This window comes from Eptesicus fuscus, chromosome 10 (genome assembly GCF_027574615.1).
Source record: "Eptesicus fuscus isolate TK198812 chromosome 10, DD_ASM_mEF_20220401, whole genome shotgun sequence".
NCBI lineage: Eukaryota > Metazoa > Chordata > Mammalia > Chiroptera > Vespertilionidae > Eptesicus > Eptesicus fuscus.
In genome coordinates this window covers 89,955,597-89,978,927 of record NC_072482.1, presented here as the reverse complement: position 1 = coordinate 89,978,927, position 23,331 = coordinate 89,955,597, and the positions used below count along the sequence as shown (strand labels likewise).

The 23,331-nt window shown below is 39.9% G+C and overlaps 1 protein-coding gene across 1 annotated transcript in view; it reads left to right on the top strand.

Annotated features, from left to right (window-relative positions):
- SYNE1 (spectrin repeat containing nuclear envelope protein 1) overlaps window positions 1-23,331 on the top strand; it is a 375,752-nt gene that overhangs the window by 316,321 nt on the left and 36,100 nt on the right. The window contains exons 126-129 of the mRNA XM_054722584.1: window positions 100-255; window positions 6,441-6,599; window positions 10,360-10,526; window positions 21,692-21,854. Coding sequence (XP_054578559.1) covers window positions 100-255; window positions 6,441-6,599; window positions 10,360-10,526; window positions 21,692-21,854 — 645 coding nt within the window. The remainder of the gene's footprint in view (window positions 1-99; window positions 256-6,440; window positions 6,600-10,359; window positions 10,527-21,691; window positions 21,855-23,331) is intronic.

Sequence of the window (23,331 nt, the reverse complement as noted above, 5' to 3'; positions counted from 1 at the left end):
TAATTGTATCAAGAAGGGATTGCGAATATACTTCAGAAATTGTTGAGGATGGATGTCCATGAGTATTCAAGTTTGCCTGTCTGTTTGCCTTTAATCTAGGAATTGGAAACTGCAGTGGGGAGCTGGACAGATGACTTGGCCCAGCTGACGTTACTGAAGGACACCCTCTGTGCCTACATCAGCGCTGAGGACGTCTCCATGCTGAACGAGCGTGGGGAGCTTCTGCAGAGGCAGTGGGAAGAACTGTGCCGCCAGGTGAGAGGAGTTCTAGACTCCGCACTAGCTCAGGGAGGTGGAATACAGGGCCATGATCTGAAATGTCAAGTAGCGTGGCCCACATTTGGACGGGTCTCATAACTTATAGTAGGCACAGGGAGAAATCTGTTATACAGATATATTTCAGATGAACTTTGGGCCATGGACGCAGGATGCAGTGTGCAGACGATGTTTTGTTGAGTTGTACAGTTGAAACCTATGTGGTTGACAGTTGGGGAAGGGCTCCTTGCTCACCAGGACTAAGTTTGGCCATAACACAATAACTAATAAAAAATATTTTAGATGAAGGCAAATTAGGTCTTACCATTTGCATGTGAGATGCATTCATTTAAACTGGATTTTGCTCTCTCTTTTACTGGCTGGCATAATATTTTTAAGAGGAAACACAGTTCTGTGGTTCATGGTTGTGGTTTTGCTAGGTAGATATTGGTGGTCTGTTTCTTACTTTCAACGTGTGAAAACCATTGTTTTCAGTGCGGGCTTAGATAATACTGCGGGGCTGGTTCTGTCCATGGCACATTGTTACTGCCCATTTATCGTGGTTATTTTTAATAATTCAAATCATAATTGCCTTCTATGTGTGCAATACCTTGAAAGAGTCCCCAGATTGAGTTTCGATTTGGAAACGAAAGGGAAGGATTGGTGGAAAGGTAACAAGAAGGCATGCGGGGCAAAAGGAATAACATTGACTAAAGGCCCTCAAGTGAAGAACAGGCCCTGACCTTGAGTCTTGAGACCACACCCTCCAGGAAGCAGGGACCATGTCTTCCATGCTCCTTCCTGTACCTGGTTGTCTTACCTGGCACGTAATAGGCTGTGATGCATATTTGTCCCATCAACCAGTCACTATAATCGTTGTGAATTTCACAAGCTATAGTAGATGCTGCTAGTATCAAGTTTATAATTGAGCAGAGACTGAAATCAGTCAGAAGGATCTATACAGTGAAAGAAAAACTGGGTATAAAAAAAAGATAAAACAACATATAAAGATGAAAGCAAATTGAGGGCAATGTGGATTGCGGAGAATGAAGAAAATGCCTCTTGAAGAGGATACATCGTGAACTGAGATGGGGAGTGGAGGTGAGGCATGCGGCCCGCCAGCCGTGAGTTTGACATGCTTGGTGTAGAGGGTGCGAGCAGATGTGCTGGACACGGTGGCAGCTTAAAAGAGGCCGAGGAGTGGAGCAGGGGCCCTACCAGGCGAGAAGCAGGTGTGGAGGATGAGGAAGAGACACTTGAGAAGGAGCCTGCTGCGCCTCCCCTTTCAGGCCAGCTATGCTCCAATAGAGATCTCTTCTCTCCCTTCCACTTCCCCCAGCGTTAGCAATGCTTCTCTTCATGCTTCAGAAAACATGAAAACAGAGTTCAAGAGGCTTATAGCCTCTTAATTCATTTAACATCAACAAGAAATCTGTTGGTAGGTCAATTTCCCTCTGTATGTTTAGATTAAAACCCAGACATTTCTCAGGCCATGAGCAAGAGGAAAATTCTGGAGCGCACTTGGTAAAGGTGTGAAAAGTTTCCTAAGAATGCATGCTATACTTTTAAAAAGGAGAAACATAAGAGATGATTTTCATAAATGTGCTAATGTTTTGAGTTAAAAATTAATTAGCCACTTTCCACAGGGCTTCATATTCTCAGTGAAGACAGTGAGAAATTTACCTGGAGTGTGATAATGTCAATCACATGTTTTATTATTATCTGAATTTTTTAATCCAAAATCAATACATTACTTTTTTAAAAAATATATTTTATTGATTTTTTACAGAGCGGAAGAGAGAGGGATAGAGAGTTAGAAACATCAATGAGAGAGAAACATCGATCAGCTGCCTCTTGCACACCCCCTACTGGGGATGTGCCCGCAACCAAGGTACATGCCCTTGACAGGAATCAAACCTGGGACCCTTGAGTCTGCAGGCCGACGCTCTATCCACTGAGCCAAACCGGTTTCGGCTCATTACATATTTTTTAATGTAAAGATTTATCATGGTATGTCACATAAATGAAAGCTACTTTGGTGGGTACAAATAATGAAAAATGATCACAACACTGTTTAGTTACTTTTATGTTATTTGTTTTTCTTGAAATTCAGCAACATCTAGCACTACTTGCTGACTCAGTACTTTTCAGTACATTATGTATAATGATTTGGACTAGATCCATTTCTCTGGCTGATTGATGTCTGTAAAGTTTTCAGAGAGATGACACTGAACTCCCACATTTTCTGGTCTGTGCCATCATGGTCAGTGTACTGTTCTCTTCTTCTTCTTCTGTTTTAGAGAGAGTGGAAGGGAGAGAGGAGCAGGAGAGAGAGAGAGAGAGATTGACTAGTTTTCCCCTGCTCACGCCGTTGGGGCCAGGGATTGAACCTCTAACCAAGGTATGTGCCCTTGACAGGGAATCGAACCTGAGACCTTTTGGTCTGCAAGCTGACAATCTAACCACTGAGCTAAACTGGCCAGAGCTTTTCTTTTTTTTAATGGTTATGACTTGATTGCAAGATTATGAAGTTCTGGAGGACAAAGACTATTTCTTTTTATTTCCAGTGTGTAGAACAGCTAAGTGTTCATATGCTTATAATTTAGACAAGACTTTCAAACATTTATTTTATGTCTTTATGTTTGCTTTCCTCTAAATATAAAATAATGACAAGGTTTCTGAATATATTGGAAGTTAAGAAGGTTATGATTATCTAACACTTTTTGCTTTAAGGAAATATACTGTGTAAAAATACCATAAGAGACCTAGCTGGTTTGGCTCAGTGGATAGAATGTTGGCCTGCGGACTAAAGGATCCCAGATTCGATTCTGGTCAAGGGCACATGCCAGGGTTACGGGCTAGATCCCCAGTAGGGGGCTTGCAAGAGGCAGCCAATCAGTGATTCTTTCTCATCATTGGTGTTTCTGTCTCTCTCTCCATCTCCCTTCCTCTCTGAAATCAATAAAAAATATATATTTAAAAAATACAATAAGATATAAAAGGTATGAATTTCCAGTTGTAAAATGAATGAGTTCTAGGGCCCTAAAGTACACAGCAGTGACTATTATAACACAGTATATCATACAGTCACAAAACTGTATTATGTACTTGAAAGTTGCTCAGAGAGATCTTAAATGTTCTCACCACACACGAAAAAAAAGGTAATTAAGGGAGGTGACAGAGCTGCAAACTAACCTTTTGATAGTCATTTCTCTTTATACCCATCTATCAAATATCATCACACTACACCTTAAACGTACATGATGTTATATGTCAATTATATCTCAAGCTGGAAGAAGTAAAAAGGAAAAAGTTGTAAAATTGCTCACCTGGCTTATCCAGCGTGGAGCTAAAGTCGGTTTACAGTTGTGAGTACATGAAACAGAGCTTATTCTTGTATTATTATTTATTAATTATTGTATTATTTCCCACACAAACCACTCTAAACCTCCTTTTGCCCCGCCCTGTATACAGACAGCAGGCTGTTTGGAAATACATTTTGAAAACTGTTGTTGCCATGACAAGATTAATACTTGCACCTGGGAGTGGACTAAAACTTAAAAAAAGAAGCAGCAGGTTGAATAGATAGTGTTTCTAGAAACTTTCTATATCGAGTATCTTAAGGCACGAAGCTAAAGCATACTTATCTCACATTACTTCAATCTAAAACAATTACCTCAATCAGTGAGAGTTTACTCATGGTCGGGCCGAAGGTGCCGCCAGGATAGAAGTGTAAGGAGGAATATACTAGTAGATTAGCTACTAGGACTTGACGTAGTGTTTCCGGAGACGTTCTATCAAGTATAAAACCACAAAAGGAAGTGAGCTTGTGTCTAGGTCTCATTTTCAAAGTCACAGACAGGTTTTAAACACAGCACTACTGCTCTGCCAAGAGCAGGGAGTCTGTGCAGGTTCCAATGGAAGCTGCCGATGAGCAGGGGGCAGTAACCAGGACTCGGGTGAGGATGCAGAAGATGCGCCGTAAGTAGACTCGGCAGAGGAGAGTTCCTATAGAAAAGTGTCCTGTTTTCAAACAGGCTCCCCAGATGCTTGGCTGTGACTGTGCAGCCATAGGTCACGCTTGCTTTTATTCCTGTTTGGGTTTGTAGATCTGTGTGTGATTCTAGTTGAGGCATAAATATATCCTCATTGTAATAGCTCGGTGTTTCTCACATTGTCATGGTAAAAATATTTGAAGTAGAGGAGGATGTGTTTCCTGTTCAGCTGCCTCACTCTGGAGGTTTTAGCCAGTGCTCGTCAGCTGTTGGCAAAAGCAGTATGTTTATGCCCTTGAGAAAATGGAAATGCTAAGCTGGTAAATTGGAGGGTTTCAACTGAACCCAAAGAAAGAGATGTTAGCGTTCCCTTATCATGCAGCTTAAATATTAGTTTTACAAACCACAAAGAAAACGCTGTCCCCCATTAGGAATTAAATCTTTTGAAAAACTTCTGGCGCCAATTTGTAACCAGAAGTGCAACTTAGTTGGAGACTACCTGTTTCTCTCCCAGCCCTTGCTCTACGTAAGGCAATGAAAGCCACACTTCCGGTGTTGATCAACACTAGAGATATATCTGTATTCTAGCTGCTTGGTGGAAATATAGAATGCATGAATGTCAAGGAGAAAAAAATGAAAAACTCAAATGATGCCCTAGAGTCATATACAGTGGGTGTAGTATATTAATGACCAGTTTTTGTTAAGTCTTTAGTATTTACTGGTCATTTTCTTAAATTATTTTATTGTTTGTATTCTATTATGAGCCGACTGTATTCCAGTATATAGGAAAATGCTTGGTACATAGTAGACACTGGTTTACTGCAAACAATAAACATTTTTATTGAATTTATTGGGGTGACATTGATCAATAAAATTATATAGGTTCCAGGTGTACAATTCTATTATACAGCATCTATATATTGTATTGTGTGTTCAAGACCCCAAGTCCAGTCTCCTTCCATCACCATTTATCTCCCCTTTACCCTCTTCTACCTCCTCTCACCCCCATTTCCCTCTGGTAATCACCATACTCATAGGCAATAAATATCTGTTGAAAGAGTTTTGGAACTAATTTTAAGATAAATTTACAAATGAAAAAAAAAAATAAGGCTTAAGAGAAGATGATTAGCTTTGCCCTGATCAATTCAGTAGTAAATGATGAAGACTGTTTTGAATCTCAGCTGTGCCCGGACATTTGATCATAATGTTATATTACAGTCTGTATCAAAGACTCAGGCTTTGCTGCTTCTACCTCATACTGAGTATAAATAAATGCCTCAACTGCATCTAACCTCCATTCCTATCTCTTGAATGTGGATAGTACTACCTTCCTCTCAAAGAAATAGATACTATTTTTCTCCGATGCAGTCATGTTTCCTGCAGATGTGGTTGAGAAAAGCCCTAGAACTCACTCTTGTCCATGGCCAAGATTTGGGAGAAGAGGAAGCTACACATAGCAAGACCTATTAATCTTAAGTCTCAAGGGCAAGCGTGTCTACTTTTTTTCTTGCGAAATGGTTGCATTGAGAAGTTCCAATTCGGAAAATATAGTTTCAGCTTGGACATCACTGAACCAGAACCATCAGCTGCACTCTTGGCTCTCTGAATGAAAAAGGAAAAGTCACATTCACCAGAAAATTCAAAATCATAGGGGTCCTGGATACTGTGCACGGTGCTGTCCGAGTTCTAGAGGAAAGGGGAGCAGGGAGCAGGGAGTGTAGTCTTCTCCTCGGCGCTGTCTGGAGTAGCTTAACATCGGTGACATTTGTCTCCAAAACTTGCAACCTGTGTTTTCTTAGTCTTTTCCATTCCTACCGGAATTCACCCCAGGTAAATTCACTGCTCTTTGTTTTAGGTTTTACTAAAAACTTCTGCTCTTTTAATAAAAGTGCACTATCCTGTATTCTATCCACATGATAGAATTCTATCCAGCTGTCATGTGAAGTTGGAGTGTCAGCACCTGTAACACGTGACTGTGCCCGTGTCTCCCCAGGAGGAAAGGACAGGGTTCAGGTCTCCCACTTGTATTTAAGAGCAGTGTTCCCAGGACTGAGCCTCGGGGAGCAGCACCTAAGGAGACTCGCACTATTGTTCATATCAATCCGCCCAGAGTTTGCTGGCTGTTTCCCTCTGGGTACGAGCTCCACTCTAACCATCCTTTTGCGTTTTCGCTCATTTTCAACTTTCCAGCTCTCCCTACGGCGGCAGCAGGTCAGCGAGAGACTGAATGAATGGGCAGTCTTCAGTGAGAAGAACAAGGAGCTTTGCGAATGGCTGACTCAGATGGAGAGCAAAGTTTCCCAGAATGGAGACATCCTCATTGAAGAAATGATAGAGAAGCTCAAGAAGGTATGGGATGCCTGACGGCATCTGTTTTCACCCTTCCTAGTGCTTAGGCCTATGCGATAGGTACGGATTGGCCTTGCTCACAATTACTTTCCATCAAAGCAGCACTCTCTTACGAACGTTTCATCTTTTTAATATAAAATAAACTTGCATGGAAAGGCCTCCTTTACTTTAAAAACATCTTCTTTTTGTTTATTTGTTTATTATTAAGTTTAAATTTTATTTCTCCATTACTGTTTACATTCAGTATTATTTTGTATTAGTTTTAGGTGTACAGTATAGTGGTTAGATAATCATACACTTGTAAAGTGGTCCCCTGATATTTCAAGTACCCACCTGGTAGCATAGTTATTACAATAGTATTGACTATATTTTCTACACTTTACCTTACCTCCCCCAGGACTGTTCTGTAACTACCAGTTAGTATTTCTCAATCCCTTTACGTTTTTCACCCAGTCCCCCATCCCCCTATACATCTGGCAACCATGAGTCTGTTCTCTGTATCTATGAGTCTGTTTCTGTTTTGTTTGTTCATTTAGTTTGTTCCTTACATTCCACATATATGTGAAATCACATAGTATTTGTCTTTCTACAGAGAATATTTTCAATTTGTTATGAAATAGAGTATTTGCTGATAATGTTCAATATTTTGGACTTTACTGGTCCAGTGGGCATCATTTATATGTAGGAGGTAACCTCACAGAGAAGAACTAAAAAAAAATAATCTTAGGATCAGTCAAACTGAAATTTTCTTCTTTTTTTAATGTTTATTGATTTCAGAGAGGGAGAGAGAGAGAGAGAGAAACATCAACGTGAGAGAGAATCATTGATCAGTTGCCTCCTGCATGCCCCTCTCCCCTCTGGGGATTGAGCCCTCAACCCAGGCATGTGCCCTGACCAGGAATCATACCATGACCTCCTGGTTCATAGGCTGACACTCAACCACTAAGCCACCCTGGCTAGGCTGACGTTTTCTTTATAAAACAGGATGTATAGTCAGTCACAGGAATGAGAACTTTTCTGAGAATTTTGGTTTAGTATTATTCTCAAGTTATATATTATTATTAAAGTATTTTATATATTCACATGGATTTAGAACATTACTATGTCTATATAGGGCTGATCAAATTTACTAGCATTGAGAAACACTTTTGAAGATTTTAGTGGTATTTCCACATAGTTTTGAACGATCATTATATTTTAGGTTATGTTTCTCGCACATATCCCATCTGGTGTACAGTGTCTTCTCTACTTTCTTGTTCATTATCTGTCTACAGTGGGAGCCCCACGGGACTCTTAGCTTCCCTGGAACAGGGACTAGGTCTGTTTTGTTCATCACTCCCATCTCCTTCACCCAGAATAATGCCAACTTCTCATAAGCTTTGTGTTAGCCTTCCCAGTGTCTCTTCCTTTCCTTTGGTAAGAGTACCTCCAAGGTCTCTGAAAACAAATATAAATGGGTATTAGGAAAAATTTTCTGTATTCATGCACACATACACGGAGAAAAATAAAAACTCCCAAAGCAACACATAATATTAATTTACTTCATAGGTTTCCACTTAAAATTGCAAATTCTAAGGATAAACATTTGTATTTTAGATATTATAATCCTTTCAACTGTGGGCTGAGGTGATATAGATTTCATGTAAGCATCTGCTAACAGCTCTGCTAGTTTCTGAGCATCAGAGAATGTCCCACTAGACATGATTAACATACTGTAGGTGTTGTAGTGAAGTTTGCTATAGAATAAATGTTGGCTAAGTCTATCTATATTTTCACTGACTTTCTTCATGAAATTTAAGATGCATAGTTCAGGGATGGAAAATAAACTAGCTCTGGAATGATATACAGTTGTAATTTAAAATTTAGAAAAATTTTAATTTTTTACAGTTAATTTTGTTACACTATTTGGCACAGTGTTAGGAATCATCTTTAAAATATTAACTCTACTATTTTGTATATAAAATAAGTTATGGAATTTAAAAAGAAGTCTTTATGAGTTTGCCTCTTGTGCTGTCCATTTTGTAAAGGAAAATAACACCGAGGCTTGGCCATTTTACCAATATTAGCAAAAAGCAATTAATAAACAGACTGTAACCAAGACAGTGGTGTCTACTAGCATTAACAGTTAAAAACATTTTCATCTGAAAGACAGCCCAAGAGCATTATTTTGCTATAAATATTAGGCTTAGAGTAATTCATTTGAAATAAATATTTCTCAGTAAAATTATCTCAAATGTATGGTGAAATATTATACCTATTAGTAAGTACATCCAATGTATTGATCTTTGAATCTCAGCGTGTTGAAGTAATATAAAGAGGAGGGTAGGTGGGGTATGGCCCAAGGATAGCACTCAATACTGGGATACAGTAAAATTTCACTGGCTCCTCTCATTTGGGGGAGGGCAGCAGTCTTTGTGCTTAAGTAACTGACTTGAGAGGGTAGCTCTGTTATCACACTAACTTTAGAGCAAGAGAAGGTTAAAATGTTTATGCTCCTATAATACCTGTCTTCATATATTATGTTGCTGAGAAAATATTTGCTCCATAATAGAAGATTAAGTCAAAAATGAAAAAGTTGATTCGAAAGATTGGGTCTTGTCACTCTGGAAGAGAGTAGGGGGGTCACTGGATGGGGAGAGCAGGTAGAGGTGGAGGGGAGGTACCTTTCAGCATCACTTTAGTCACAGCATTGAGTGGCCTGTCTCCTGCAGAGAGGCCACATGTAGCCTGTTCTCATCCACAGCAATCCTGAAGAGGAGCTAGTGCCGAAACTGGTAAAGGAAGAGCATTTGAGACCCATTGATTCTCTAAGACTAGTGCTTATTATTCTTAAGAGTTAATTTGCCATTGATTTATGTGTTATAAAACATTGACATATTATAGAGGATGTCTCTTTAAAATGAAGGTACTACTCTTTTTTAAAAATATATATTTTTAATGATTTCAGAGAGGAAGGGGGAGTGAGATAGAGAGATAGAGATAGAGATAGAGATAGAGATAGAGATAGAGATAGAGATAGTGACAGAGAGATAGAGAGATAGAAACATCAATGATGAGAGAGAATCATTGATCGGCTGCCTCCTGCATGCCACCTAACGGGGATCAAGCCTGCAACCCAGGCATCTGCCCTTGACTGGAATCGAACCTGGGACCCTTCAGTCCCCAACCTGATGCTCTATCCACTGAGCCAAACCAGTTAGGGCAAAAGTACTACTCTTAAAAGATTCTGCATCAATAACAATTGACAAACACACACATGTACACTTACATTTATATGATTTATATGTCAAACACACACACACACACACACATGCACACACACACACACACACACACACACACACACACATATCGTATAAGCCCCTTGGGCAGCTATTTGTATGAGAACTGATTCTAACTATAACATCAGGTTGGTGGTTACAAAAAGGTATAATATCCCAGCATTAAAATCTTTCAAGTTTTGTCTTTTTTTATCTATGTGTGTACCTTTGTTTTTTAATGCCCATTTTATGTAAATAGAAAGCACCCCCTATTCCCTTGTAAAATACCTACATAAAAATTCAATGTGACTCTGCATACATACTGCAAATAATAGGTTCCACTCTGGCTTGCGCACATGGACGGATATTCAAACAGTGTTCCTCATGTGGGAACTACTTCCAAACAGTAGGAAACTATAATTATCATGCTTCTAGGAGAGCCAGGCTGCATGTACCAAGAATATGCTTTCTGACCTCTGGGATTGCTATTTATTGCTCAGGATTATCAAGAGGAAATTGCTATTGCCCAAGAGAACAAAATACAGCTCCAACAAATGGGAGAGCGCCTCGCTAGAGCCAGCCACGAGAGCAAGGCCTCTGAGATCGAGTACAAGCTCGGGAAGGTCAATGACCGGTGGCAGCACCTGCTGGACCTCATGGCAGCCAGGTAAAAAGGCCTGTCAGCAGGACAGGTGTGCGCAGAAGTTTAACCCATCCCCTCCGCCTTCCAGCTAAAGATAACCCAGCACATCTCTCTGGGTTCTTTATCCCACCATTTTAGTTCACACTTTTCTCAAAAATGCCACTTGCATTAACTTTAAAATGCTCCTTCTTTCATAAGTTTAGTGGTGTTTACATTTAGCTGAAAGTCATGTGCAATCAAAACTCTTTCCCAGGAAAGACATTCTTTTTTCAGACCTTCCTGGGTATTCAGCTGCTGCTGAGGAAGTGAAACTGATTTGAAAAAAAAAAAAGAAAAGTTATCACTTTGGAAAAAAAAAAAGAAAAGTTATCACATTCCTACTATATTTGTGGTTAGCAAGGAAAAATTCTAATCATTGCCACTTTGCTCAGTTGTAAAAATAACCCGCTGCTTTATTGCAAATTTGTCCTTAGCTTTAATAACTGTGTCTGCCTTCTATCTGAGGGGAATATTGCATTCAGTTTTTGTTGCAGAAGGGCAGGGTGAGTAAAACAGATAAAAATAAAAAATAAAAATATATAAGGGTCTCTACTAGCCTATAAACGTCTGATATGATTGAATGAGGCACCCTGGTATTTGATATAAAAAGAGGGAATGACTAAGTAGATGCTTTATTTTAGGTGAACTTTGCTTCATGTTGGAATGTAGGCTCCATGAAGACAGGGACCTTTGTCCACCCTGTCCACTGTGTATCACAAACACCAAGAGCCTGGATATAATTTGGGCTCAATAAATATTTGAATGAACGAATGAATGAATGAATGAATGAATGAATACTTGAATGGATATTCTGTTTGGCAGTTAGGAGACTTGTAATGTAACAAATTCTACTGATTTACAGCCATTTTGAAGTTATCCTCAATATGCTGTTTTTTAAAGTATTTAGTCAAAAGTGTATATATATGTGTGTATATATTTACATTCAATATTATTTTGTATTAGTTTAAGGTGTACAGCATGGTGGTTAGGCAATCATATACTATACAAAGTGATCCCCAGATGTTTCCTGTACCCACCTGGCACCATACGTAGTTATTATAGTATTATTGACTATCTTCCCTAGGCTGTACTTTACATCCCATGATATTCTGTAACTACCAATCTGTACTTCTCAGACCCTTCGCCTTTGTCACCTGGGATCCTTGCCTTAGCCGAGCTGCATAAAGCTGGACAGGAAATAGTGCCTTTTGACTACTGTGTGCCCACACAAACTGCATGTGGGCACGACAGTTCCATATGTTAATTTTGAAAACACTTACTGTATTTTTTCTATCAAGGAGATATGAAAGAGGGTCAAATTTAAGAAGAAAATGAGATTGTCATGTATTTGATTTTAATGCCACAAAAAAGGAGTAAATGTTTATTTACTTTCAAAATGTTTAACAATAGCACTGTAATAGCTAACATCTACTGAACCCTGTTTGTGCCAATGACCATGCTACAGGCTTCATACGCATCTTCTCACATGTTATTCACCACGCCCTTTGAAGGGAGCATTATTTTCATACCCATTTTCCAGATGCAGAGGCTGAGGCTTCGGTTTGCTCATGGTCACTTACATCCCGAGTGGCAGAGCCTGTACTCCCTGACTCCACAGCCCATGTTCCGGAGCACTGTGCTCTCGACCTGCCAAACTTAGGAATTCCTTGTCTCTGTTCTAGAAAATGCAATTACAAGGAAACTGGGTTCTTTTATTTATTTCAACAATCTAATTTCCCAATCCTTTGTTTGTAAAGGACTGACCATGTAACAGTGAGTGAGAGCTTTTGAGAATTCAGAGACAGAGGCCCTTTCTTCAAGGAGTTCATGGTGGAAACACAGACAGGCAAAGACATCAAGGAAAATGACGAGCCACGTGCTACCAAAAAGAGATGGGAGCATACGGTTCAAATAAAGCTACTCTAAAGTTTAGTCATACGTAGTTTTAGAACCCCAAGGCTATAGTTTGGGCTTCTCAGTCACTGAGAACAAAGTCTTATTTCAGAAGGAGAAATTGAACCCCCTTGTGCTATAAATACCCTTGTTAGGGAAGCCACCCCTCGATAAACATCCCTGGATTCTTTCGGTCCAATTATGACTCATGGATTGGCTTGCATTGCCATGCAATCCAGTCAAAGTAGTTAATAATGTTTTGTGTTTTTCTAATGTTTAGTGGCTCAATGGTATAGAACAATATGGGGAAGCACTACGTATAAGATGTTTTAAATTAAATATGATATAATTTAATCGTAAGCAGCTAGCTTAGTGTGTGCCCAGCTGTTAGCCAATATTATGTCAAATGAGTTAGGTTCTTTTTCCTCAAAGTCATGTGTGTGTTTTTATAACTTTAATGTCTGGTTTTTCAAGGGAGAATGTTTACATGTTATTTAGTTTATTTTTTCTAAAAAAATACACATCAGTAAACTTGAGTCAATTAAATATCCCTAAGGTATACATACTTTGCACTAGAGTCACAAAAATGCTCATAGGCTCCTACTTTTGTGGAATCTCATCACACACAGATCTAACTCCCTCGGGAGACTTTTGTATATGTTGTCCACTTCTAACTGTCTTCTTCTGAAGCGGCCAGATGAGATGTTGACCATTGATTTGTCCTAGAGTTTTTCATGCTACACGGTGTTCCTGGTTTCCTTGAGGCCTTTCCTAAATGACTCTCCATCACATTAGCTTTCCATTTCCTTGTTTATCGGAGCTTCACTCATGCACAGACTAAATGGCCGTCTCCCACACCCATCTTCCAGTATGACCTGCCAGCTGAAATATTAAGTTTCCATGTGTCAGTCTCACTCACCTCTCTTCCCGCTTCCAACTTTTTTTCACACTGATTCATTACCACAAAGCATAACATAGTTCTGCTTTTTGGTATGTCTGTGTTCCGGTGCTCTTGTGGCAATTGGAAAGGCTGTTTTTGAAGATGATCATATTTCCAGGTCAATAGCTTCCCAACTAACAGAAATATGGAAAAGGGAGAAAGAAAGAGATTTGGGCATACAATGCAACATAGAAGTCTACACTTGAAACCTATATCATCTTATTAACCAAATTCACCCCAATAAATTGAATAAAAGTAAATAAAGAGACGGATAAGGAAAAAAGAAAGTGAGATGGAGAAAGAGAGAGAGAAAATATTCACTGATACTAATTTTACCACCACATATAAATAGAATGCATAGTTGTGAATCAGCTTCCTATATCACCAATGGGTTGACCATTCTGAGTACAAAATACCAATGTCTTTTGCATTGCATGTTTAAATTGTCACCAAGCATCATCAGTATTTGAGGGCAACAAAGTTTGCTCAGTTACTTTCATGGCTCAATGGGTAATGTTTTAGAATCCTTTCTATACTTTCGAGGCCTGCTCAGTTCAGTGTAGCAGTCACTAGCTACATGTGGCTATCTAAATTTACTGAAATGGAATACAATTAAACTAGAGTTTAGTTTTAACTATAGTCCGTTGTACTGGCCACATTTCCAATGTTCAGAATCCACATGAGGATGAAGGCTATGTTACTGACTGGGCGCTGCAGACAGAGAATATTCCCATCATCCCAGAAAGTTCTATTGGTTAGCGCTGGCTGGCTAAGACAAATGAAAGCATTTCTGAGCCCTTGGGTTTCATTAAGAGTCAACATCAGAAACAGTCACCACTATAATTCCTATAAAACTGTCTTCAAGGATCCTGCCTTTCATCTGGCCAGTGAACCCTATGCAAAAGCCACATAGCAATTTTTCTGGAGCTCCGGGCGGACAGGAAGTCTGTCTTGCAGCATGAGTTGTTCTGTGCTTCTTACGATCGGAAATGCACTGTTGAACATTTCCCACCTCAGGATCTGGGATTGTCAGACTCAAGCTATTTGCTCTGTTGCAATAGCTTGTCTCCTGTTATGGATTCATGACCAATATATTCCTTTAACCAGAGTTTCCATTTTATATTACTGATTGTAAAAAATAACTTCTCAGAGGAGTGATTGTTTTATTTAAAAAATCGCAATAGGCTATCTTTGAGTAGAAAGGTTTAATATAGTTTTATTTATAACTAAGTATTCTGAGGTATATTTCTTTTTTAAAAAAATATACTTTTATTGATTTCAGAGAGGAAGGGGGAGAGAGAGATTGAAACATCAGTGATGACAGAATCATTGATCGGTTGCCTCCTGCACATCCCCTCCTGGGGGGTGGAGCCCACAACCCAGACATGTGCTCTTGACCAGAATTGAACCCAGGACCCTTCAGTCTCTTAGGTGGATGCTCTATCCACTGAGCCAAACCAGCTAGGGCTGGAGTATATTTCTTATGTAAAATACAAGTTTGCTTCTTTTACAAAGAGTGTTTCTCTTTAAAAGGAGTCAGCTCACACAGCCAGAGCCCAGCATCTTGTTTTACTTTACTTGCAATTCACTTAGCAAATGTTATTTATGTATGTATTTATTTATTTGTGTGTTTGTATACCTTAATCCAAAAGGATTTAAAGCAGCCAGCATGAGTCACATTGTATTAAATTACCAGTAATTAATAATTTGAATTTTTTCCTTTAAAAGCTTAAATTATGAAATTAATATAGACTCAGTGCAGAAAATTTGGCAACCTGAAATTCACAAAAGAAAAAAAGTTTCTGAAATTCCACCAAGCAAATGAACAGATACTTTTAAAAAAATCACCTTCCAGTGAACATGTTATTTTTATCACATTATATCATTATTTTTAAAAGGACAAAGACTTTGAATATGTAAGTGGAGAATAACATTTCTTCATTATCTCTCATGCGCAAATAGTCTATTCCCGGGTAAGACCAAGCACTCTCCCACAGACTAGCTTTTCCATCCCACCTTCCCGGACAACCCCTGAAACTCCTACTTACACCACTTAGCTGGCAAGGAAACTGAAGAAAAAGAGAAGTTGCTCCTTTTTGCTACCGCAATGGGCTATACTTGTGGAGGGTTTGTTGTTTGTTTGCATTTGGAAGATTTATGGTTTTCAAATATCCTTCCCAAGTTCACAAATAGCCCACCAGGAAAGTGGCCGGTCCCTGCAGAGCGACGGAGTGTCTGCCGCCGGCCTTATTTGTGATCTCCTCCTGTCCTCAGACCCGGAGCCTCCCCCTCCTTGCAGATTACCCGGAGCCTCTTCCCCTCCTCACACTCGTGGCCCACATTCCAGGAGATCAAGCCTGGCACATGCTAATGAATGTGGGTTTTATTTAGCAACATGACCACTTGTCACTGCCCCGTGTCATATTATCGGGCAGAGACTTACCAACATTTGTCTAGAGTGAGCATTTTCATAGTTCCAAACACAGACACGGGGAAGCTCTCCTCCCCACGCAGCAGTTAGCCTTTCGCTCTGCAGAGCTGACTTTTGCAAGTGGCAGCTTCATGGTGGTGGCGGAAGGTCTGCGTGCCCTGAGGATGGCGGAGGACGGCGGCGTGGACGCAGATCTCCCAGACTGTGACTGCGATGTCACCAGGCAGGCATCTCCTTGAGTCCCTTCCCTTGTGCATAGCTCCCGGGTTACGTGGGCTTTGTAGGTGGAAGCTCCACTCTGTCATGGTGGTTGCCAGGGCGAAGTGGAGAGGATCGGGTTAGGAGATTGTTGGCCGCGGACTCCTAAGAGTTATTTGGGGGCTGGATTTCTTGTCCCCCTCCTGGCCCGTGGAGCTGGATGAGAAGGTTGATGAGCCTGGCGATGGCTTGGCATTCCAGTTGTCTCTGGACTGTATGCGTCATACGAGGGGTATGGCTACACTAGGGAGCCTGAGACGCAGGAAAGAGTCTGAGGAAAAGATCCAGTTAGTCCATCCTTTGCTATTTAAAGGCTGGGCTCCTGCGGAAACCGAAATTCAGCCGTAGCCAGATCACACCATGGTAGCTGAAAGCTCTCCCTTTATTAAGTACAAACCTGCTCATGGTTGAAGGGCCTGGAGGGCTTTGTGTGTGAGAAAAAGTTGGTTCTGTTTAGGTTTGGTCGCTAACTAGTATAAAGATTTTGAAACATATGCAAAATGTAGAAATGTATTTCTAAAATAGTAACAGGGCACTGTGCAAATGTTTACGTCATGATTTTTCCAATTAGAATATCATTGTCTCAGTAATTTTCATTTAATTTTTAAAATTCATTTTCTTATTCCATAACATCCCCCAAATAAATTCCTACTGTTGAATAGGATTTATTAATGATACTTTTGGTTCTGTTATATTAAGGATATAAATTTTTGGTTTTGGTTTATGGTTGGTTCTACCTAAATAGTTTGAAGGAATGTAGTGAGATATATCTATTAGATATGTGTGTGTGTGTATGTGTGTGTGTGTGTGTGTGTATTCATGGGACAATGCTAAGCACTAAGAAGCTGAACAACTGGATTTAGTAGCAGACTCCTTCTCCAGCAAGGTCAAGTGCCCATAAGGACTGTGGAAGGAGAACCATAAGCTTCAGGGACTTACAGATTTAACCGGCTTGTAAATGCACCCAGTCCTGTGACGTCTGTGAACATCTATTTTGAATTATAATCCTGGATGCTACCAAAAGGAATGTTGCTCAAGCTTCTTATAATGACAGATTACATTAAAATATTGTGACACTTTCTCCAAGGATTTCCTTTAAAGAAATGGGGAAAATATGGAACATTTTGGCTTAAGGAAGAATGATCCCTGTCCTGCAAATACCAAGTTTAATAAACTCGAGGGACATGTATGAGGGTTTTACTACCCATTTTTCTCTCAAGCACATAATGTATTTGCTATTTGTAGTCAAATACCCTTTTTAAAAAAATGAAAAAGGAGAACCACTTAAATATTCACCCCATTGACTTTACCAAGATTTACACATTCATTCGAAAGAGGAACTTGTCCCTAATGGACTATATGAACAAGCATTTCCATGTCACGATGCCCTTGACACATTGCACACTAACTGCTCTGACTGTTGGAACTCCTTCAATATTGTACAAGATAACTAACCCTGTAAACGATTTGGCTGGTATAGACAATATCCAATGGAACAGTCTTAATTCACTCTCTTTGTGCCTTGGATCTTTTAATCATTTTTGTCAGCAAATTTTGAACCAAGAAAATCAATTTTAGTACAAATAAACCATTTGCAAATGTTGGACCTAGAGGAAAATGTAAAGATTCACTTCATATTAACTAATTAATATCAAATAAATTTAAAAAGAAAATATGTTAACTAAGTAAAGGTATTTTACTTAGAATAGTGATTATTAATGTTTAGCAGGCACTTAAGTAATGCACAACTTTGTGCAATGCTTACTATGGCAGGGAAAAAGGAAAAACAAAAGTGGGATTTCACAGCCGCACCTTCCCAAGGAACTTACCGTGGGGGAGAGAAACGTGCAAAAATGCTACCAGGGAGTTAAGATACGTGCATGGAGGAAACAAGCCTTGAGGTTCTCTTAGCCTCTGGCTCCAAACGAAACCCTGATGCCATGATGAGGTTGTTCTAACACCCCATCCCAAGCATAGTCAGCATCCAGATCTTCCCAGATCTGAAGACAGGAAGCTGGTCAGGATGAGCGGTCCTGAGAGGACATTCTTACAGGGTAACACCAGGACACACATCTCAGTGCAATGATCTATTCTTCAGTCCTGTTCCCGTGGCTCTATTGATTATAATTTGTTTTATATTCGGTTTGGGCCACTAAAACAGGTGGCCAGTCTATGTTAAATCCCAAGGCCATGCTGTGGGCATTGCTAGAATGTACACCTGAGCTTGGCATTCAGGAGCCATTCAAAAATTGTCATTTGCCCAGCTGGTGTGGCTCGGTGGTTGAACATTGACCTATGAACCAGAAGGTCATGGTTGAATGCCCATTCAGGGCATATGCCAGAGTTTCGGGCTCAATCCCCAGTGTAGGGTGTGCAGGAGGCACCTGATCCATGATTCTCTCTCATCACTGATGTTTCTCTCTCTCTCCCTCTCCCTCTCTCTTCCTCTTTGAAATCAATAAAAATATATTTTAAAAAAATAAAACTGTCATCCCCTGGGTGATACACCATTTCTCATTTCTTAGACATGAGAAAAAGATAAATGGATTGTATGTAAAAGTTCTTGGGATTATTATTTAAGACCAATACCTTGAAATGCCCTGGGGACAGCGTACAATTTATATTTATAAAGTTTAATTAGAGAAGTCTTATTTTTAATGGAATTATGGGAAGTGATGTACATATTGCAATACATGCTTCCTATTCCCTAATTCCGTGGTCGGCAAACTGCGGCTCACAAGTCACATGCGGCTCTTTGGCCCCTTGAGTGTGGCTCTTCCACAAAATACCACGGCCTGGGCGAGTCTATTTTGAAGAAGTGGTGTCAGAAGAAGTTTAAGTTTAAAAAATTTGGCTCTCGAAAGAAATTTCAGTCGTTGTACTGTTGATATTTGGCTCTGTTGACTAATGAGTTTGCCAACCACTGCCCTAATTAATAGGCTATCTTGTAAAAGATGATCCTAATTTTTAAATACACTTTAAAAAAATAAGGTAATGCACCTAAGAGTGGCTTTATGAACTGAAATGTTATTCAAATATAGGCATTATTGCTATTATCATAATTAATGAAATAAGGGTATTATTATTAACCCGGCCATAGTGAAACTTCCTTTAAAAGTATTTGTGTGACAGGGGAAAAGTGATTGTGTCATGACTCAATTTTTCATCTGTTAAACATTGATTTATAGATTTATAGAAACTATAAGAGAAGTGGTGATAACCATTTTTATGCAATTAAAAATGATAAAAATGCCCAAAATACTTAGGTTCTGAGATATTTTCTTCACAGCGGTGGCTCTTGACCTGAGAAACCTATCAGAGTGATCTGGAGAGGAGTGTGGGGAGGTGGGAAGTGAGCAGCGGGCATGTGAAATCTGAAAGCCCCCTGCATGATCCTGTCACAGTCCTAGCTTGAGAATCACCTCTTTACTATTTGAAAGTAATTGAGCTGAGAAATACTTGATGACTCTGAGTACAAGTTGTCAGTCTTTGAGAACATTCTATTGTAGATCTCTGCCTTGAAATATATCACATCCCTTGGATTTTAAAAGGTCATGTTGCTCTTGACTATTTTTTAGTAGATACCTCTTTAGTTGAGCCAAGTTGACACCTCAAAGATGGAGTTGTTGTGTAGCTCATCTGCCATTCATCTATATGATGAGCAGGGTCAAAGGTGATGACATTTCCTGAGCCAAAAGACAGGCCTGAGGGTCCAAAAGCAAACCTGACTTTTAAACAAGGTTGTACCAGAAATCACTGATCATGTGCTTATCATCCACATCACCGTTCTTTTGAGAGCAATCTCTACACACTCAGCCATGACAGGTTCTCACCAGAAATCCAATAATTGATTTTTGCTGCTATTTCTTGATAATAATAGAGTTGAGAAATACTATGTGTCCTTCCCAAACTCCTGCTCATACCCTGCCCTCCCTTGGAAAACACCTTTATAAACTAATGTCCTATTCCTGCCCTTGTGCTTTTCACCCATCTCCTCTGCATCCTTATTCATTATCTATAGTCACCTGTAATTCCTCTTCTTTTTCTTCTTTAGCATCTTCTTCATGATTCCTTATTCTTTGCCTAAAACAAGTTCTAAAGCTATTCCAAATATTGAACTGCATTAAACAAAACAAACAAATCAATTTTTCTAGTAGCCAGATTATTCTACAGGTGCCATACCATAGTTACCTTCACTGCCTACTTTCTTAAAATCATTAGCAATACTCCGTGACCAGAAGTGTATATCTCATCCCAAACAGAGCCTGTTTTGCTTCCCTTGATGAACTACTCAAATTCCCTGGCCACAGGCACAGAGTTTCTGATTCAATAGGACTGGGTTTGGATCTAGGAATCTGCGTTTACATGAGACGAACCAGGTGAATCTAGTACAGGAGGCATTCAGCCCAGCTGGGGTGGTTCAGTGGTTGAGCATCAACCTATGAACCAGGAGGTCACCATTTGATTCCAGGTCAGGGCACATGCCCGGGTTGCAGGCTCAATCCCCATTAGGGGGTGTGCAGGAGGCAGCTGATCAATGATTCTCTCTTGTGATTGATGTTTCTCTCTCTCTCTCCCTCTACCTTCTTCTCTGAAATCAATAAAAATATATTTAAAAAATAGAGGAGGCATTCAGATTGTACTTTGACCACACCCTTTCATAAGACTTCAACTCTATAGCACCTCAATCATTGCAACCAACTCCATCCTCTCCTCTGGACCTACAAACTACATTTCTTTACATGTCTGACCTGATCCCTCAGACTCGTCACATCTTGAACTTAATGCACCATTAAGCCCCAAAACTTGCTTCTCATCCTGTATACTCTGAGACAGCACCCAACTGCAAAACACATTTTTTACTCCTGCCTCACGCCCTGCCGATTCATAAATTAAGCAATCCAGTCCTCACCTCTGTTCTCACTGTTTCCCAAGTGGAGGCTTTGATGGGAACTGTTTTGTTTACTTCCTGAATGGGCTCTCACAATCGCCTTCCTTTAAACGTTTATACTTAAAATCAAGACTAATGTTATCATTCTTTTGCTAATCTTGGCAAAGTTCCTATTCATCTTTAAAACTGCATACAAACCCATTTTTGTGTCACTAAAATCATCTTACTCCAGTCTACCCACCATCTCATCTCTCATAATGTCTTCATCTCCCTTCAACCCCCCTTCCATTCTCTCTGTCCCCTGCCTCCTTGGCATTATGATACTGTGCCTTCATAATCTCTACTTTCTCCCAGGCAATCTTCATAGGAGTGTAAGTTAGTATGTCATTTATGGAAATAACTTTTGTGACAACCATGAGAGTCCTACCCCTTTTATGTTGTTACAGCTCTATTGACTGTAATCATAGCCAATATTTATTGATTTTTCCCCCATGTACCCTGGAGCATTAGACTCATTTAAATCACACACGTACTCACTTCATCTCCATTTTATAGAGGAGGAAACAGAAACACAAGAAGGTTATACAACTGCCCAAAGTCACACAGCCAGTAAGTGGCTGAGCGGGGATGGACTTGGGCTTTTGGCAATTTGTCTTCAGACCTAGTGCTCCCTTCTGCTCGGGAGGGAAACACGAGGGGGCCTTTCTCTGAAGCTGATGTCCTTTCTCTGCCCACAGGATCAAGAAGCTGAAGGAGACTCTGGTCGCCGTCCAGCAGCTGGACAAGAACATGAGCAGCCTGAGGACCTGGCTGGCTCACATTGAGTCAGAGCTGGCCAAGCCCATCGTCTATGATTCCTGCAACTCGGAAGAAATACAGAAGAAGCTCCACGAGCAGCAGGTAAAACGGAAAACAATTGAAGAAAATAAATAGGCTTTTGAATATCTGTCCTCCTGGCCTGGCCAGAGGGTGGGTGTGAGAGGTGACTCGGGATGGAAAGTGTGGAGGGCACTTGTCAAGTCTAGTGAGTAAGGGGAGGCCTTGCCCAGGCAGGTGTCTGGGGCAAATAAGTTCCATGTCACCACAGGGCTAACTCTTAAGAAGATGTGCCATCACAGGGCTAATGTTGGTGGTGGATCAAGAAGCCATCCTAAGATGGTAGGTTAGGTTGAGCTGCAATGATGTATCTAAAATAATGCTGACTGTTTTGTTTATTTATTTGAGGATCGCTTGCTCACTACCATAAACTTAGAAACCTTATTTAAAAAAATACATTTTCATTGATTTTTTTTTTCTTAAAGAGAGGGAGTGAGGAGGGCGAGAGAGAAAGAGAAACATTGATGTGAGAGAAAAACATCCATCAGCTGTCTCCCGTGCACACCCCCACTGGGGATCAAACCTGAAGCCTTGGTACGTGCCCTGACTGGGAATCAAACCAGTGATCCCCTTGGAGAATGAGACGACGCTCAACCAACTGAGCCACACCGTCCAGAAAGAAGCCTTTTAAAATGCCATATAGTAGTGTTTGGAGAAAGATTACAGTGCATACTTAGAGATTTTAGAGTCTAAATTAATTCTCTTTTTGCAAGGAGGATTGCATGACCTGCAGACCACACACAGTAATTTCACCTTCATGTGTACCAAAGACAGCATATCCCACTGGCATACAATACACAACCCAGCAAAGCAAAGAGGATGACCTTGAAAAATGCATACAGAGGGGATTTTCACCTCCCACTCCCCTTGCTTCTTCTTACTAAGCATAGCAGACTCCAGTTGTCATAAATAAATGCCATCAACCCCCATGAAGTATTGCTACTCCATGCATTTAGATTGTCCTTGAAAATTCTGTCCACACTCTGGTTATTTTTATTAGTATTTAGGCCACGATAGCCAAGTTTCTTAACTTAAAAAATGTTTAAAATATATAAACAGACCTATTTCTGCAATCCTGTGAAATAGTTTATATTTTTATTTTTCAAACTATTTAAACCAATGAGAATAGGCATTAAAATACATTTTTTAGATGTTGGGTTTACTTTGATATTTAAATTAGCATTTCTCTTGACAAATAATTGTTATGGGTTTTTTTTCCAATTTTTGTAAGATTAAAACCTCTGATGGACTCTTTGATGTTTGAAATTCTGATGATTGAACTTTGGGGGGGGGGAGGGTGTCAATAATCCAAACTTCCTGGAGAACCTGGTAATGCTAACTACAAGTGATAACTAAAAATTTAATGACCAGTATTGTAATTTAGCAAAGGTAAGAAAATCAAAACAGTATCTAATTAAATATGGCAATTTGATTATATGCACTTATAGCCCCATCCACTACTAAAACCCCAATGCAATGATAGTGAAGGTGGGGGGGAGTC